We start from the raw sequence: 17,996 nt of genomic DNA, 5'->3' as shown, positions 1-17,996 counted from the left end.
GAAAGTGTGCTGAATGGTTCTTCTTATAGTTTCACTTCGAAGTAGCGAGTGAGTGCATACATCTTTGTATAGTTAGCCTCTGAGCACGTTGTCTTATCTACTGGAGTTCTCTGGAGACAAATTGTCTCAGGAAAAGAGTGAGCTTGACTCTAAGAAAGTGAATCAGGTAATTAAAGTTCTGTTGCATTGTTAAGCAATTCTGAATTCCTATAAGTAGCACTTAGATTTGAGGTTAAGCATAACATTTACACTTGAACATGGTGTTGTGTGAGAAGGTGTTCTGCTAAAGAGATGTTTATTTTTGTAGCTGAAGTGATGGCCTCAATTTTTGATGCAATATTTGTTGCTATGGGAATAACTACTATGTCTAAAGTAGAGTGTCATGATTCAGATGGAGATTAAATAAGAATACGTCAACTGAAGACTTTAAAGATGGTTCTTTGACTATTTGTCAGTGCGCCTATGTGTTGTGCTGGGCAGTTTGCAATCTCTTACACAGTGCTGTCAGTTGAGCTGCAAATGTACATTGAATTTCCTTGTCATGGCTAGCAGGTTCAACTCCTGTATTTTCTTGTATACTCTCTGACAGCAATATGTATCCTGTACTATAGTTCAGTTGATTTGACGTTTCTTTATCAAAGAATATAAAGAAATCATTATTCAGTTTTGTCTTGATTAATTCTTAATTTTCAATCTAAGTTTCATGCTGAAAAGCTGAAAAAAGCAAATGACAGATCAATTTTCACCAGGTATTTCTGCTACGCACCTGTACAGAGTCCTGTTCATGCACTTACTGCCTGTGAACTGTGAGGAAGCATCAGTGATTTGAGCCAGGTTGCAGCAGACATAGAAGTCAAGATAGATTCCCTAGCTCCATTTCAAGTGTTGTACAAAGAAAATCCTCTCTGTAAACATATATTGTGTTTCATATCACTGCATTGGTTGACCTGAGTCTTTCAGATTATCTGTCTTGGGCTGCTCTTAGAGCCAGGCCACTTTATTGCAAAGAAGATCTGGCTGAATAATGGCGCATGTCTCAGAGTGTTGTTGGTTGGCAGCGTTGCGTAACTGACTGTTCATCAAAACTTGCTCTACCAGAACTGAGACAACATTCTCAGGCTCTTTCAAAAAAATGCCAATACATAGGATTTTAGGTGAAACATCATGTTCATAGTGCTTCATGAAACGGTACGTTACTGGTCTTGTAAAGTAGGTGTGTGATTTTTGGAGGGCGATGTTTGACTCTTTTTCACTGTAGGAGCTGCTGCTTCCACCATGTTTTTTGCAGGTTTTGAGTAATGGGAAATGGCACTGCTACATAATTGAAGTAGAAAGTATGCCTACTTATGAGAATGGAGCTTTTGAGAGTTTTCAAAACAAATTATTCTCCATTGTTAATCTAAGAATCCTCAGTTAAGGTGGATTTTGAATGGAGGCAGCTGGAGGTTGCAGTTGCCCTGTGTCCTTTGTACCGTTGCATAGAAGCAGATGAAGGTGCTGGGCACTTCCATACTTCTAACAGACATAACTGGTCAAAAAAATACTGAGCTCACATGAGGCACCTGAATGTCTACCCTGAAACTACACATGCCAATATGAGTCAGGAAAGTAAATTTATTTTAGGCTAAGTCACTGATTGCTCTTCCGTTATGTAGTAAGTAATGAAAGGAGTCCTTAAAAAGAATAAGAGGAAATGAGAAGTACTGGATAAATAGCAAAAAAATTTCTAAAACCCCCTCAAGTTTTCCAGGCTTTTTTGGGACATAAATAGTACTTTGAAATTTTTAAATGGACAAGTGAAGAAAGGCTATAAATTGTGCCAAGAAGGCAATGTTTGTTACATCAAGTGATCATATACTCTGTGCTTTCTCTCAAACAGTTTGAGAGCTGTTTCCTGTTTTGGATAAACAAATTCTTAGGTTTTATTCATGGCACGTAACTTCTCTGACTTTTGGAAAACAGGAAGGTAGCTGCATCTGTACTACTGGGGAAGCTGACCTGGAAATTCTTGCTGTCAATGAAATTGGTGCACCTTGGAAAAAGCACACAAACAGAAACTGCTCAAGTTCTACTGATGTAGACTATTTACATAGAAAATTGCATATTCTACCTGGTGAGAGAGTTGTTGAAGGCAGCATTCTGTAATGGGAGACATGTACTCTGTAACTTTTCTTTTTTTTAATATCAATTACTTTTGACATTTTACAATTTCAGTGTGTGTGTGGGTGAATGTTGATTGTAAGGAGATGAACTAATATTTCTGAAGCCCTTGAAAGATGATAAATTAAGCCTAAGGTTGCCTAGGTAATTCTTGAAGAGAACTGAAATTCACAAGGCACACAGCAGTGATAACAGAGGATTAGACAAAGCTTATATCCCTTAAGAACATCCACTCTGTCTATTCTTAACTTCGTATACTGTTAATGTAACATTCCTTTAAGAAGTGCTGGGTCAGCTAGTCTCCCTCTGAAAAGAGGAGGGATATTTTTCCCTTCCTGGCTGTCCTGCGCTTATTATGGTAGAGAGGAGTGTGAGATTGCAGGGTGTAATATGCAGGAGATTCACATCAGAAAGCCTGGTAGCCAAAGCTCATGCAAAGAGACTATGAGACTGCTGTAAGGAGTGTTAAAAAGACAGTCATACCTCAAAGATGATAGAACGCATAATTGGAGATATAGACATCAGAGGCAAATGAGGAGGATTCGCTTCTAGTGAATAAGTAACTGGAAGCAGTTGCTCTAAAAATGTAAGGTAAAGGGGAAAAAAAATTTATTAAAATAGTGTTAAGTTTTTTGGAGGTTATGGAAGATGCAGTCTGGTACATCTGCATAAGACACTTTGTCCCTGGCTTCATTTGGACTAAGGTTTGAAAATAAATACAAAGCTTTTGAAAGCAACAAATTGTTTTAAGAGTACTGCCAGCTTTATTCCTGGCTCTTGCACTCTTTTCACTCCCTTGGTTTGGAAAGGATTTGTAAAGATCACACAAGAAGGAACTGCAATTGTGGAGTTTATATGCAATTAAGATATAAACATTGTTCTCATCAAAAGCAGAACCAACATGGTCATGAACTCAGCAATGTGCTGGAGGCAGTGGAAGACCAGAGGACCATGTGAGAGAACCAGAGCTATCATTGTAGAATTGACTCAGAATTGATCCAGAATAGACTGGAAATCCAAAGATAGATTTTTGACTAAAGACGAACATAATAGGATGAGGCTCAGGGTGAAGACTTCAGCTCTCCTGGGAGAATTATTCAGCAGTGATAATGAGTGCTGGAATCAAAGGATGTCAGTTTCAAAGTGGATAATAGATATGGAAGGTGTAAGTTACAAACCTTCACAATTCTTTTTGTGTTCCTCTTTGTTTTCTTCATCAGGCACAATCAAGCCCTGAATTCTATGTGAGCTCACAACTATATTGAAAATATTTAAAATAATGGCAGTATAAGCTCCTGAAAGAAAATAATGTCAAAGAAAGAATTTGTAAAATAAGTTAGCAAAGATGAAGCCACTTGCAAGACTGTTCTGTAAGGGAAGACTTAAATGGATAGAAATGGAACTAGAGGCATAGATTTCAGAGCTATTAATTTTAGAGTTCTGGAAAATTGCATGCAATAGAAAAAATATGGCTGGACAGAATGTTTTTAACTAAAAGCTTAGTTAAGCTTTTAACTTAAGTAATACAGAAAGCTATTAAAGTGTTGCTGGCATTTTGTATTTTCATTTCTTCCTTGTGTTCAGCTACTTCTTCACTGCTGTTCTTTTACAGCTACGTTATTCACCATAAAGCTCTGCTGCTGAATATCGGCTTGGTGACAGCTTTTTCGCAGATGTTTTGTGTTTGTCCTTCTACCTGGGTTATTGGCAAATGTTTATTGACTTGATATTAGTTTGATATTAGTTTTCTTGAAAAAAACATAAAAAATGAAATAAAATTTACATATATTTATTTATTTTTGCTACATTTGGCTTGCTTGTGGACAAATATTTTAATCCATATTTTAATCAACACCAATGAAAATGCTATCCACTTTATAGTGCTTTTGTGGCAATGTGTGACAATTTATCCTAGGAGGAGACCCATAAAGCCTCTGCTTTTTTGTAAAGTGGAAGGCAGTCATGGGCTGAAGGAATGTGATGATTCAGCTTAATGTACTTCATTAAACATTTATCTATTGAAATTTTCTTCTTGTGAAAGAAACAGTTTTTCTTAAATACATCATTAGAAAAGGACTGCCTACTATAGACCTTTTTTTTGTTGTCTGAACGTTCTATTCAATAACTTCCCACATTTTCCTTCCTACAGTCACATTATTTTAATTATTCTAATTGACACCTGCATGCCTTCTCATTGATCATGAAAGATTTACTAAGTACTGTCCACTTGAACAAACTTTACCACAGCATCATTAATCAGAGCAGTGTATAAGGACCCAATTCAGAAAAATATAATTAACATTTCCCATCATCAGTGCTTTCCTTTCTAGAATGAGAAGACATTTCCCTCCCCGTAATCTGTATATTTTGCAGGTGGCAAAGTCTCTAGGTTGCCTGTGAAGATACTTTGAGGTTTCCAGCCAGCTCAAACATGTGACTGGGCTGAAATTCTGGTGTTAACAGCTGGATCATTAATAATTCTGCTATTGATTTCACTGGGGCAAGAGTTTTACACCCAGGCTCTTTTTCACAGCTTTCCCTTTTCCACATCTTTATTAACAGAAAATGATTACAATTTTAGATTACTCCTATTGAATAAGCTATTTCTCATGGCGTTTCAGTCTGATTTTAGTTCCCAGCTTCTCTCGAGGCGTCTGATTTCATGAAGTCACTTTTATGGAGCCCTGCATGGCAACACTACTAATAAGTAAAATAAACTTTTACAACATCCAGAACAGATCACTGATATTACCAAATAATTTTTCCCATAGTGGTGTCCAGCATGCGTCTTCAGCTACATCTTAGATCTTCTTGTTCCCTGTTACTCCCTGGCTATAACATTGATCTCTTTTTACCTTTGGAAAATGAGTGTCAGTTTCCACAAAGGGTTGAGAAGTGCCATTGTGGGTGAACGGAGTGATTTGTCTGGTGGTGCTTGTCAGGGTGCAACATGTTCCATCTGAAAGGAGTTTAGGGCAGAATGCATAGGATATGGGGTAGAGGTTGGAGGATTAAGGAGTGGGAGAGTGAGATGCGATGTTTTGGATATTAATAGAAATTGTGAACGGTAGAGCTAGTGACATACTTTCTCATGCTCTGTGTGGAGCAGTCAGCTCATGACATGGGTGTTAAAGCACTTTTTTGTATTGCTTGTCCTGATGCATAATTGTTTTAGACTTCTGCATTTGTATTCACACACAGACTTCTTACAGGATCAGTTTATCTTCGTTGTTAGTGCACATGGCAGATCATTGTTGTTTGTCTTCATTCCAGGGCTACAATGTAACCAGTTGTTTTTTTTCTTTAAGAACTGCCTGAAACTACCTTAACTGAAGAGGAAGTTCAAGAGACAGAGACATGGGCCAGGCCTTTGGTCTACCTTTGGCAGACAAGAGGACCCAATTTCAATGCTGAAAAAGAGTATAACGCAGCTTGTGCAAAAAAGGAACCACATTGTGCCATTTGCACTCTTCTCATGCCATACTACAAGGTAAGCTAGATCCTAACAGCTCCATCTCCGGGTCAAGTGTAAACTAGCTGCCCAGCTACTTATTTCCAGTAAATTAGAAATAAGATAAGCTTGTGCATTTGAGCTGTATGAGAAGCAAATAAACTCAGTATTGTTAAAATCAGAACCGGTACTCTGCTCACCTGCATTTATCCTTGGTTGCAGACAGTGTGTGCCTTCTACTAGGGTTTATGTAGGATTGGTGTTCGTGTATGTGTCGTTTTGGAGGTGGTGAATCCGCACAGGTTTGTATCTTTTAGCTATTTCCTCATATGTCCATCTTCAAATGCTTTTCGTCAGAGCCTCTTCTGTGTCTCCTTCCCGCAGTGTTGAAAAAATAAGTGTTTTCACAGTACCTAGGCCTTCTCGGGAATAATATTGCCATAGAAACAGTCTAATGCAAAGCACTGTTTGATACTGGCTTGTGGAATTCCTGTGTCAAATGTCAGCTAAAAATGCTGCCTTAGTACTATGCTACTAATTCTGAAGCTGCTAAACTGCATGGTAACTAGGAAGAAAACTATTATTGCACTGGACCCAGTTAAAGGGCTCAAAGGGCGACAGAGGTACAGTGTCATTGAACACTGCTGCAATAACACTAGTTTGCAGGCTGAGTGCTATTCTAGATTTCACATTTATTTGAAGAGTCAAGGAACTATAGAATGACTGTGATAGATGCCTAGAAGCGGATAATTTTCTCATGAAACTGTTCCATTGTTAGTGCAAGAGCTGGGAGGGGAAAAGTCATTTCATCATTGACAAAAGGAGGAGTAAGACTGACTCTCCTTTCTTTTACTTAAATATAAATTCTGTTTATTTTCCAGCCAGACAATCATGATGAAGAGAGTCCTACTTTCAGGGAAGCAAACTCAGCAGAAACATTGATGTCTGAAAATGAAAAGACTAAACCTCTTATTCCAGAGATGTGTTTTATCTATAGTGAAGAAAACACTGAAAACTATCCATCAAATGCCTTTATCGAAGAAGATGGAACAAGTCTTCTGATTTCCTGTGCAAAGTGTTCTGTACGGGTTCATGCAAGTAAATAAACTAATTGTTCAGTTGGCAGAAATGTAATTTAAAATCTTGTTTTATTGATAAATAATAGTTAACTAGGCCCCTAGTATGTCTTCAGAAGTACTTGAAGAACATTTCCATGGGTAGCGCTTCAATGGCTGGCTAAATTTATTTTAAAACTACGTTACATTTTCTATTACTTGTAAAAGATTGCTGTGAAAATAGTGAAGAATTAACTTTCCTGTAAACTTTCAACAATCACGAACTTCTGATTCTTATGTCAATTCTGAGCTGTTAAATTCCTCTTTTACTTCTTGTATTTTAAACCACTGTCGGATGTTAGTATGTCCTTATTAACTAGTCAGGGTGAAATCCTGCTGGATTTGAGGACTTGTGAATATTGCTAGTGACTTTAGATATGCAGTTATTTCCTTCACCTTGCATTCTTTTTTTATTTCAAGAGTGAATGATGAATGCATGGGTTTTCTGCAGTATCTTCTATAGACAGTAGGGTCTGAATAGTTAACTCTAAGAAGCCCATGTGAAATTCTTACATGGAAGTACGGTACAATTGCATAGAATAAATGCCAGTACATTAATTAAAATTGTACGTTTTTACTACAGGGAGAATTGGTGATTTGCTATTGAACTGACAGAAAATAAGAAATTCCCTGGGGTTTGGGGTTTTTTGGTGTTTGGGGTGGGTTTTTTGTTTGTTTCTTTTGATTTTCAGTTTGGTTTGGTGTGGGGTTTTTTGGTTTTGGGGGTTTTTTTTTGAGTTTTGGAAAGAGTGTCTGTGTGTCCAATTTATCTATTTCATAGACTAGGGAATTAGTGGTAAGCCAAGACTGGAAAAGTCTCCTTGGTCACAGGAGGTGTGTTTTGCTAGTGTTTATACACAGTTGAATTGTATGACATCATAGATAGAAAGGTAGAATATGTTAATCAACCCAGCTCTCTTATTCTAGGTTGCTATGGTGTTCCTTCTCATGAAATCCATAATGAATGGTTGTGTTCCCGATGCAGAAAAGAAGCCTGGACAGCCGTAAGTTTCACAGGTTGCTTAGTTATCTAACACATTAGAGATTAAGGAAAAACAAAAAGAAACACATGCATGATTGCATGTGGAATGTAGCCTGTGTGTTTTTTCTGAACACACATTTGCTGGGGAAAAATTATTTGTAAAATATGATTAGATTTCAATGTAAAATGTAGTGGCATTTTGGTAGAGAAACTTGGGGTAGGTTGCTACTCTCAAGAAAAGGGTTGGCTAAGAGAATACAGTTGTGTGTAAAACATTGTTCAAAGAAACAGCTGAAAATTTAAATGCACTTAAGAGAGAGAAAAATGAGATTTCCTCTAAATATTTTAGACTTCTGGTATGTATGTATGTATGGGCAGCTGGAGCAAAGAGAAAGGGAAAGACATTAAGAAATTACAGTCAAGAATGAAATTGTTCTTTTACAGTATTTAAGGTTTACTGTGCTGTATGTGTAAGCAGAAAAAGGATTAAATTGTGAAGCTCCTAAATGCCTATTATTTTGTTTTAAAAAAGTATAAAATAGTTTTGTACAGCAAGTAACAAATAGACAAGGAATTTATAGAATCCCTAGACATATACTCATTTTAAAAAAAGAAAACTTTAAAATTTTACATTTCAACGGACTATCAGTTGCCCTGCTAAGTCATTTAATATTTGTTTTCCTTAAAACAGCTTGAGGAAATGTGATAATCAGTTTTGATGGCAACATAGCTTTTTCTTTAATCAGCTGTTGAATTAAAAGCACATATTTCAGGTGCCTTAAAAATGTAAATCCTTAAATGACATCATAAAATTTTGAGATATGTTGAAAAAGAAATGAGAATTCAAACTACTGGAAAATACAGTATCACTTTGTCAAACATCACTTCTTGCAATTATGAAAGTCAGCTGTAAGAAATTCACAGTCATAGCATTAGCAAACTGAAAGTAACAATAAATATATACAATTTGATTTTCCTTTTATACACTGTCAACATTTTAAGGTTCTTTTGTGAATGCTAAGAATACTTAAGGGAACAAGAGAGGAGCTGGTATTTTTAGTCCACATATTACCTAAACTTGGGAAAACAAAAGGAAAAAAAGTGACTTAGAACTGCTCGTTACAAAAATATGATCCATCGATAATGTTTAGTCTAGTGTTCTCTCAGTGAATAGCTATTAAAATATTTTTTGAATCAATTTCCATCTCTGTAATGAGTTCTCATTTTAGTAGGAAAGGCATTCTTACTAGGTAAAATCCAATTAATCATAGAATAGTTTCAGTTGGAAGGGATCTTTAAAGGTCATCTAGTCCAACACCCCTGCAATGAGCAGGGACATCTTCAACTAGATCAGGTTGCTCAGAGCCCCAGTACTCCAGATGCAGCCTCACCAGGGCAGAGTAGAGGGGGAAGACGACCTCCCTCCACCTGATGGCCATGCTCTTTTTGATGCACCCTAGGAGACTGTTGGCCTTCTTGGCCACAAGGGCACATTTCTGCCTCATGGTCAACTTGTTGCGTCACTGATCACAACCCTCTGAGCTCTGCCATTCAGCCAGTTCTCAGTCCACCTCACTGTCCACTTATCTAGCCCGCGCTTCCTAAGCTTACCTATGAGGATGTTATGGGAGACTGTGTCAGAAGCCTTGCTGAGAAGTCAAGGTAGACAATGTCTGCTGCTCTCCCCTCATACACCCAGCCAGTCATGCCATTGTAGAAGGTTATCAGGTGGTCAAGCATGATTTCCCCTTGGTGAATCCATGTTGACCACTCCCGATAACATTCTCTACATGCTTAGAGATGACATCCAGGATGAGCTGTTCCATCACCTTTCCAGGGATGGAGGTGAAGCTGACTGGCCTGTAGTTTCCAGGGTCCTACTTCTTGCCCTTTTTGAAGACAGATCTCTAATTCTTCCTGTTTATTCCCCATACTGCGTGCATTGGTGTACAGGCATTTCAGAGAGGTAGTTGAGCATGCAGTTTTCCCTGGAGGGGGCAAGAGGATCCACCACAGCCATTCACACCTTTGAGGTCATTGGCCTTCTGGATCTCATCTTGGGAGTCAGCTAAGGAACATCTGTCACTGTTCTGGTTGGCCTGGCTTATTCCCCAGTTGGATAAGTTGGTGTGAGCGTTGCCATCTTGGACCCCAACCCCCAAGTCCTTCAGTTTAAAGCCTGCCTTACCAAGCTGTCCATTCTGCTGCCAAAGATTCCCTTGCCTCTTCTAGACAGGTGGATTCCATTCCTCTCTAACAGGCCATATTCATCAAAGAATGCCCCATTGTCATAAAAGCTAAAACCCTCATGACGCCACCAGCCATGTAGCCAGGAGTTGGTATATGTTGTCTGTCCATTTCCGGCTGCTCCCTTTCCTCTAACTGGTAAAGTGGAGGAGATCACTCAGGCACCATTTTTTTTCACTTGCACCCCAGGGCTTTATAGTCTTCCTTAATTCTGCCCAGGTTCCGGCTTGCGGTGTTATTCGTGCCCACATGAAGGAGTAACAGTGGGTAGTAGTCCATGCTCTTGACAAGTTGTGGCACCCTCTCAGCAAGATCTCGAACCTTAGCTCCCAGAAGGCAGCATACCTTTTGTGACTCCCTGTCAGGACAGCAGATGGGAGCCTCAGTGTCCTTAAACAGAGAGTCACCCAGTACTAGCACACGTCGTTGTTGTTTACGATACCTACTGTGTGCTGCGGGTGCAGGTCCTTCTGACAGACGTTGCTCTTGGGTGTCTATAGCTTCAGACCTGTTTATGGTTGTGATGCTGGAGGATGAAGATTGAAGCGTAGTCCTGCTTTTGTGGGTCACCAGGGTCCAAGGTGCCTCATTCTCAGTGGTGTCTGCGACAGGAACATGGTTATGAAACTACCTATCTCTATCTTGGCTCCTTTGCTACTGTACAACATGTTAACCGTTTATTGCAATTCAGCCACCTGGTATAACAGATTGTTGACGTGTGCACACCATATGCAGGTGCTTACCTTTCTGCCAGGAGAAGGGTCTAGGCACTCACTGCAACTTACCACCTGTACTGAAGTCTCCCTCCTTACCGGTTCTGTCTGGGTGGATGCATCAGACCTCTGAAGGACTTGTGTATAGGAGCACTGATTTTACCTCTGAGGCGAGTGCCCACCATTTTAGCAGAGACCTTGAACACTTCCCTGGGATGTGGGCCAACAAGCAGGCTGCAGGGCCCTTCATGAGCATCCTTCTGCACAAACTGCCACACCACACCCTGCCTGATGCGCCATGCCCGGTTTGCCCACGCTGTTTGAAGCGCTCCTGGTTGCTGGTGCTCCCCAGGGCCATTTAAATCTCCTGCAGTTGCTTCTGGCAATGTCCACGCTGCCACATAAACCTCACTCATGGGAGCTGCTGGCTCCTGGCGGGGGCGCTCTTGTCTTCCTTGGATTTCCCTGGCTCCAGGAACCCCCTGTCCTCCTTGATCTAGCTCCCAGACACAGAATTTACCATTGCTGCCAGTGCGCTCCTTGCCGGCTGAGTCCCTCTGGTCATTTTTGTGGCCATCCTCTGGACCTGCTCCAATAGGTCCGTCTCTTTCCTGTGCTGAGGGCTTCAGAGCTGGATGCAGTACTCCAGATAGGGTCTCACCAGAGTGGAGAAGAGGGACAGAATCACCTCCCTCAACCTGCTGGCCGCGCTTCTTTTGATGTGGCCCAGGATGCGGTTGGGTTTCTGGGCTGAGAGGGCACATTGTCAGCTCATGTTAGGCTTTTCTTCTACCAGTACCCCCAAGTCCTTCTCAGCAGGGCTACCCTCAATCCCTTCATCCCTCAGCCAGTATTGGCACCGGGGGTTGCCTCAGCCCACGTATAGGACCGTGCACTTGGCCTTGTTGAACCTCATGAAATTCACACAGGCCCGCTTCTTGAGCCTGTCCAGGTCCCTCTGAACAGCATCCCATCCCTCAGGCATGTCAACCACACCGTTCAGCTTGGTGTTGTCGGCAAACTTGCTGAGGGTGCACTCAATCCCACAGTCTGTGTTGTTGATGAAGATATTGAACAGTACTGGTCCCAATATGAGGGACACCGCTTATCACTGATCTCCATCTGGACATAGAGCCGCTGACACTACCCTCTGGATGTGACCATCCAACCAATTCCTCATCCACCGAACAGTCCACTCATCAAATCAATCTCTATCCAATTCAGAGAGAAGGATGTGAAGGACCATGTCAAAGCCCTTAGAGAAGTCCAGATAGAAGACATCCATAGCTCTTCCCTTGTCCACTGACATAGTCACTGCATCACAGAAGGTCACTAGGTTGCTGAGGCAAGACTTGTCCTTGGTGAAGCCATGTTGGCTGTCTCAAATCACCTCCCTGTCCTCCATGTGCCTTAACTTCAAGGGAGATCTGTTCCATGATCTTCCCAGGCACAGAGAGGCTGACAGGTCAGTAGTTCCCAGGGTCGTCTTTTCTACCCTTTTTAAAAATGGGTACAATGATTCCCTTTTCCCAGTGACTGGGGACTTGACCCGACTGCCATGATTTTGCAAATATCATGGAGAGTGGCTTGGCAACTACATCGGCCAATTTCCTCAGGACTCTGGGGTGCGTCTTGTCAGGTCCCATAGACTTACATGTGTTCAAGTTCCTCAGGTGGTCTTGAACCTGATCGTCTCTTACAGTGTGAGGGACGTTGCTCCCCCAGTTGCTGCCTTGCGGTCCATCTACTTAAGTGGTGTGGGAAGAGAGGTTGCCAGTGAAGACCGAGACAAAAAAGTTGTTGAGTACCTCAGCTTTTTCCTCATCCATTGCTACCAGTTTGCCAGCCTTGCTCCTCAGTGGGGGTACGCTTTCTTTGACCTTCCTTTTCTGGTTGATGTCCCTGTAAAAGCCCTACTTATTTTTCTTTGCATCCCTTGCCAAGTTCAGCTCCAGCTGTGCCTTGGCCTTCCTGAGCCCATCCTTACACAACTGGGCAGGTGCCTGTACTCTTCCCAGGACACCTGTCCCTGCTTCCGCTGCCTGTGCATTTCATTCTTGCCCTTTCATCTTTCATTGGTAATCAGGAAACCTGGTTGTAGCTTCCGTGTTAGACAATTATGAGTTTCAGGATGCCTTGAACTAGTTTTATGCCTACTGTTCTAGAGTCAGGAGAAGGTCAAAGGGAAAAGCAGAAGTCTGTTCTAGCAAGTGACAGGTTGCCATTAACTCAGAATCTACTTATCAGTTAAGCAGACAGGGTTAGAAAGCCTTGTTGCTCTATCAAAAAGTTTTGTTAATTTCTTTTCTGGAGAGATACAGCTATGAAGTGCAAATATGGGAATTCTAAGGAGAACATTCGTATTCATGAAATACCGTGTATGACAGCAGTAGGACCAAATAAGATGTTTTTGTTAAACAATTTAGAACATTGCCTGGGAACCTGATGTTAACGGCAATATAACAGTAACACATTTGAAGGGAAATTTGGAGAGAGTCTTTGTCTTTTGACTACAGTGCATATCTTAAAATCAAAAGTCACTAAAAAATAGTAAAATTAAATTCAGTCTTAGAATTTGTTAATACTGGGTTGTAGAAACGATTCTAAAATTGTTCATTTTCCAAATTTTCTTGAAGAGGACATTCAGATAGCATAATGGTTGGTGAAAGATAAGAAAAAAATAGTGAGATAATGACTGGCTTGACTCTTTTACGGTCACTATGGGACAATAAAGGGAGAATTGAGTAATATGATGGAAAAAGAAAATGTTGGCAAGAAGATTAAAGCTTGACTTGACCAGTATTTTTCTTTGAGAAACTTATAGAGGAAAAATTTGCACCCAAGAACAGTGTTAATTCGAGACGAATTATGCACATTTTACTGAATAAGTTTAGTTTATTCTGTTATGATGCATATATGTTTCTGAAAATGAACAAGATCTGATTTTTAGGGAAAGTACTTTTTGGCCAAATTATTTAAGGATATGAGATGAAGCAGTGGAAGAGATATCAAAAGCATAAAGAAAATATCTGAATGGAAATTTTATCTGAAGAGGTTTGAGTATTTGATTTTTGCAAAAGCACACTCTAAATGAAACTGGAGAAAAGACTCGGGTTTCTGGAATTTTGTGTTTTAGGTAACAGGGTGATAGGAGTGAAATGGAGCACCTTTTTCACTGTGCAAAGGCTAGACAGTATGCGTTGCCCAGTTGGACAATTTATTTAATGTAAGCTTTTGGTGATATATATTTAACTGAATTGCTCTGATTTTGTATGTGTATTGATCACATCTTTAGTGCTGACAGCTCCATCTTTCTATAGCTCTGATTTGGTAACCTGAGTGAAACAAACTTATGCCCCAAGAGAGCTCTTCATTCAAATATGTTTGTGGAGTAAAATTAACATTCTTAATGTCATAAGTTGTCATTCAGTTGGGAAGTTTTAATAAAATGTTGAAGACTGAATAGACCTCACTAGTATTAAATTTACTTAAAACTTGTCCTCCATAGTCTGCTATCTTGTATTCTTTGTTATTACATGTTGTTCACATGTCAATGTGAACTACTCATTGTTAGCTGAAAGATGTAGGAGTGACAGATAATAGGCATCTGCTACCCGAGTTAAATAGCAAAAGTCCAACAGTTTCAAGAATGTGAATAACGCTCTGTTATTTACTCATACGTGAATGATACCCAATTCACTTTTTCTGTTTTAATAGTAGGGTCTTTCAAAACTCTTGAGATGCTGAAGCAATCTCAGAACTATTGGTGATTATCTCTTAGAGTTTGAAGAGCTTAGGTGAGGTGCCAGCAGCCTGGAAAATTTAATGTTGCTTTTTCAAAGGCAGGAAGCGGCTGACCCAAGGAATTATGTGGCAGTCAACTTATCTTGGATTCCAAGAGAAACATTAAACAAATGATGACTCTATCAATTTCTAAACACCTAGACAATAACAGAGTACGAAGAGATATGTATTTAAGAGCAAAACAACTGATCTTTTTGCTGTGACAGCTCATGGGAATAACAAATAAGCAAAATATTTCATACATCCTAACTTTCACAGGCTTTTGATAGTATTTTAAATTCTGATATTCAAGTGACAGAAGAGATGGGATGTAAATCGATAGTTGCCAAACATATTGGACTATGGATTTGCTTTCAACCCTTAGTAACTCAGGCCACCAGCCATCATTCTCATCAGAGTCTTAAAATAACAGAGTGAGTGATGAAGTTCTGTGCATTATTTGCGCATTACTTTTCATGTCCTTATGGAACATACGTGTACATCTAAACTGGTCTATTTTAAGTTGGTGTCCTGGTTTGGGCAACACAGGATTAATTTCTCTTTCAGTAATTTTACTTCTCAGTAAGGTGTGTTCTAATGCTAGGGAAAGCTACATTTTTAGAAGACTCTAGTGTCTGAATTTGTGAAAATCTTTACTTTGTAGCCAGCTATGGTATGTGGGTTTCAAGGTCTCAGTGTTTTTGAGCCTTGCCAGGTGCAGGGATGAGGAGGAGCAAGACCCTGGCACTTGACCCAGGCTGTCTGACAGAATTGTTTCGTACCGTCAATGTCACAGTCAATATAAATTAGAAAGTTTGCTGAAAAGTTCTCTCTTCCTTGATGGCTGCAGTCCTGAGAACTTCTTGCCCTGGCACTGGACCCCTGAGCCCTTCCCTTCCTCCTGAAGCTGTTGTGCTCACACTGTCTGATATTTGCTGTCCCCTGCGGGAAGTGAACAGCTTCCTGCTGGTAGAGTTGGCTGAGTATAATCCTTGTGTGTTTAATATTGGTCTCAGGATCATTATTGATTTTTCAGTGTTATTAATATTAATCATTTAATCTTATTCTATTGCATCTGTTTATATTTCAACCCTTGGGTTTCCTTGTCTTTTGCCGATTCCCCTTCCTGACTTGGGGAGGGGTCATCGGGTGATAGAATGATTGTCTAAACGACAATAAAATATTGTGGGTTCCTCAAACTGTAACAGCCTTTAAGATGATTGGACATGAGATGGAGGAGTGTACTTCATGTGAAGCTACCAAGGTGTTAAATTTACAGAATATATGAAAGGCTTTTTCACAACTATCAAATGTGTTTCAGGTGTCATTCAAAATATTATTTTGTTCAGTTATTTCAATATTTCGGTGAAGTGAAAGGATTAATGCATTTTCTCTAAGCATCAAGGGCCTTGGGCATTGAGTAGGCTGAGGTTTACTAATTTGGATTAGGATTACTGTTTTGGATTGGATCCTACTATTTTGTAGGACAATAATAGTATTAGTATATTGAAGAAATAGTGTAAAATAAATTATACGGAATTCAACAGAGATAGGTACAATACTTACAGAGAAGTTATCAATTATACATACATAAGATGGGAGTGCCTACTTAAGCAGTAGCTCCTGGTGCTAGCTGCAGTTGTGACCACTCTGGTCATAAACTGAACATAAGTCACCAGTTCTGTAGAACCTGAGACATCACACCAGGATGTTTAAGCCTTGTACTGGAAGTAAAGCCTGAAAAATGCATGGAACAATCTTTCTGCCCTCTTCAGCTTTGATGAGAGCTGAAGAACCGTGTCTAACATTCAACACATGGTTCAAAAAACCATGTGCCTGAATGGGATGGAAGTACACATGAGGTGCAATTGAAATTGCAAAAAACCAAATCCAAAATTCTTTTAATCATTCTTGTTAGACCTCAGTCGTTCCATAAGGGAGGATTGAAAAGATTTAACCTTCTTAGTATAGCCAAGGTGAGAGAGCAAGGAAATAAAAACATTCTCTTACGTAAAATTATATGTGTATGGCAAAGTTAAACACAACCAATTCCCATTCTCTCATCTCTCGTGTAGCAGCTTTAAACTTCATCAGTGGAAGTTTATGTTAATACCAGGAAATTTTGCTAATTTTTATTTCTAAAAATAGCAAACTACTGGAATAGGATATGTAGAGATTTTGTAGAATCTACTCCTTCACGATTTTTAAAAACAAGTTGTCAGGAATAGCTGACAAGACTTGGTGGTGCCTTGAGGTAGACGGATAAAATAGACACTGAGGTTTCTTTTCTTCTATGGTTCGGTTTGGTCTATTTGAATAGTATTATTCATTGCAAAGAAATGCGACTGTAGTTCTCTTTGGAGAAAAAAATAGGAGTTTGATATACAACTTAAATTTATTAATGCATTTTTGCTTGTATGGAACGTCATTGCTGACATCAGCATGATTAAGAATTGCTGATACTTATTTTGGTCCTATTTATCATTTTATGATAATGTTTCTGTCTCTTCAGGGTTTGGACAATAACCTTAGATTATCCTAACTGCTTTCACTTCAAAATAGTACCATACTTTTACCTAATCTTAGCATTATATTTAAGATAAATGTGGTTGTCTTTTAACCAATCTTCTGTACATCTATAAAAAAAGACAACTTAATTGAATATACTGCTGCCCAGAGTACTACTTGCCCTTTTAAAAATCTGCAATTTATGTTAGTCATGCCAACCTGCAGCTGAAAGTTTTATGCTACCTTTGAAATACATGCATGTTTCTTTTTTGAATCATTTTTTTTGTTTAATTTTTTCTATATCTGTTGTTATACATATAATATCTTAATTGTATTTTAAATTGCTGTGTAGTACCATAAGTTTCTCTGGAGTGGGAGATGTAATTAAAGAAAATTACTTACATGCATGATTTTTTTTTTACTGTAGGGAATATAGAGTGTGTATGTTTTAAATTCTAACTAACATGGTTCAGACTTCGAATGAAAAAAATCATAGTCATCTAAATTCTTGGTCAGGATAAGCATTCCTAAAAACTGCAGCTGTTGCAGAAGAGCAAAAGTGTGACTTGACTCACTGTGGGAATTATATATCCACATGCCTTTATAAATTCAATACTTGCATCAGAAAAGTGCACAAAATGAAAAGATTTAATTATCAGAAAATACCTGTTGCCTGAAACTCCAGCTTCCTGAATGTCTGAAATTGTTTTCCTTTCTCTTCACGTTGATTCCTAGAAGGAGGAGACTTTGCTGAGAAAGGCCTGTCTGAGGAATTCACTTCTGAGTAAGGCTTTAAATCATGGAGGGAAGGTTGATTGAAAAACAAGAAGGAAGAAAAGTTTTGTGCAGTGGAAAATAAATTGGAAGTTATGAAACATTTTTACAAACATTGGTTCAATGTTCAGAATTCATTTATTGGGAGGGAAAGTTCCTTCTCATTCGTCTCCTTACACCATTAATATTGGTTTTAGTTCTGTTAAATGATACTTTCTCAAACTCCCGGCAGTTACGTTATCTCTATAGAAAATTTGGTCTCT

The 17,996-nt window shown here is 39.2% G+C and overlaps 1 protein-coding gene across 9 annotated transcripts in view; it reads left to right on the top strand.

Moving 5' to 3' along the window:
• KDM4C (lysine demethylase 4C) overlaps positions 1-17,996 on the top strand; it is a 273,236-nt gene that overhangs the window by 161,306 nt on the left and 93,934 nt on the right. For 8 of the 9 annotated variants that reach the window (XR_008463874.1, XM_054186217.1, XM_054186216.1 and 5 more), the window contains 3 exons: positions 5,469-5,650; positions 6,493-6,709; positions 7,654-7,730. Coding sequence is in view for 8 of the 9 variants with exons in the window: in XM_054186217.1 (XP_054042192.1) it covers positions 5,469-5,650; positions 6,493-6,709; positions 7,654-7,730 (476 nt within the window). In the remaining variant the exon portion in view is untranslated. Of the gene's footprint in view, positions 1-5,468; positions 5,651-6,492; positions 6,710-7,653; positions 7,731-15,301; positions 15,324-17,996 lie in introns of those variants that run through there. The other variant, XM_054186219.1, reaches the window with a different exon arrangement.

The sequence above is a fragment of the Rissa tridactyla genome, chromosome Z (assembly GCF_028500815.1).
Source record: "Rissa tridactyla isolate bRisTri1 chromosome Z, bRisTri1.patW.cur.20221130, whole genome shotgun sequence".
Lineage (NCBI taxonomy): Eukaryota > Metazoa > Chordata > Aves > Charadriiformes > Laridae > Rissa > Rissa tridactyla.
The sequence above is the reverse complement of the archived record's forward strand: the minus strand, read 5'-3'. Positions and strand labels throughout refer to the sequence as shown.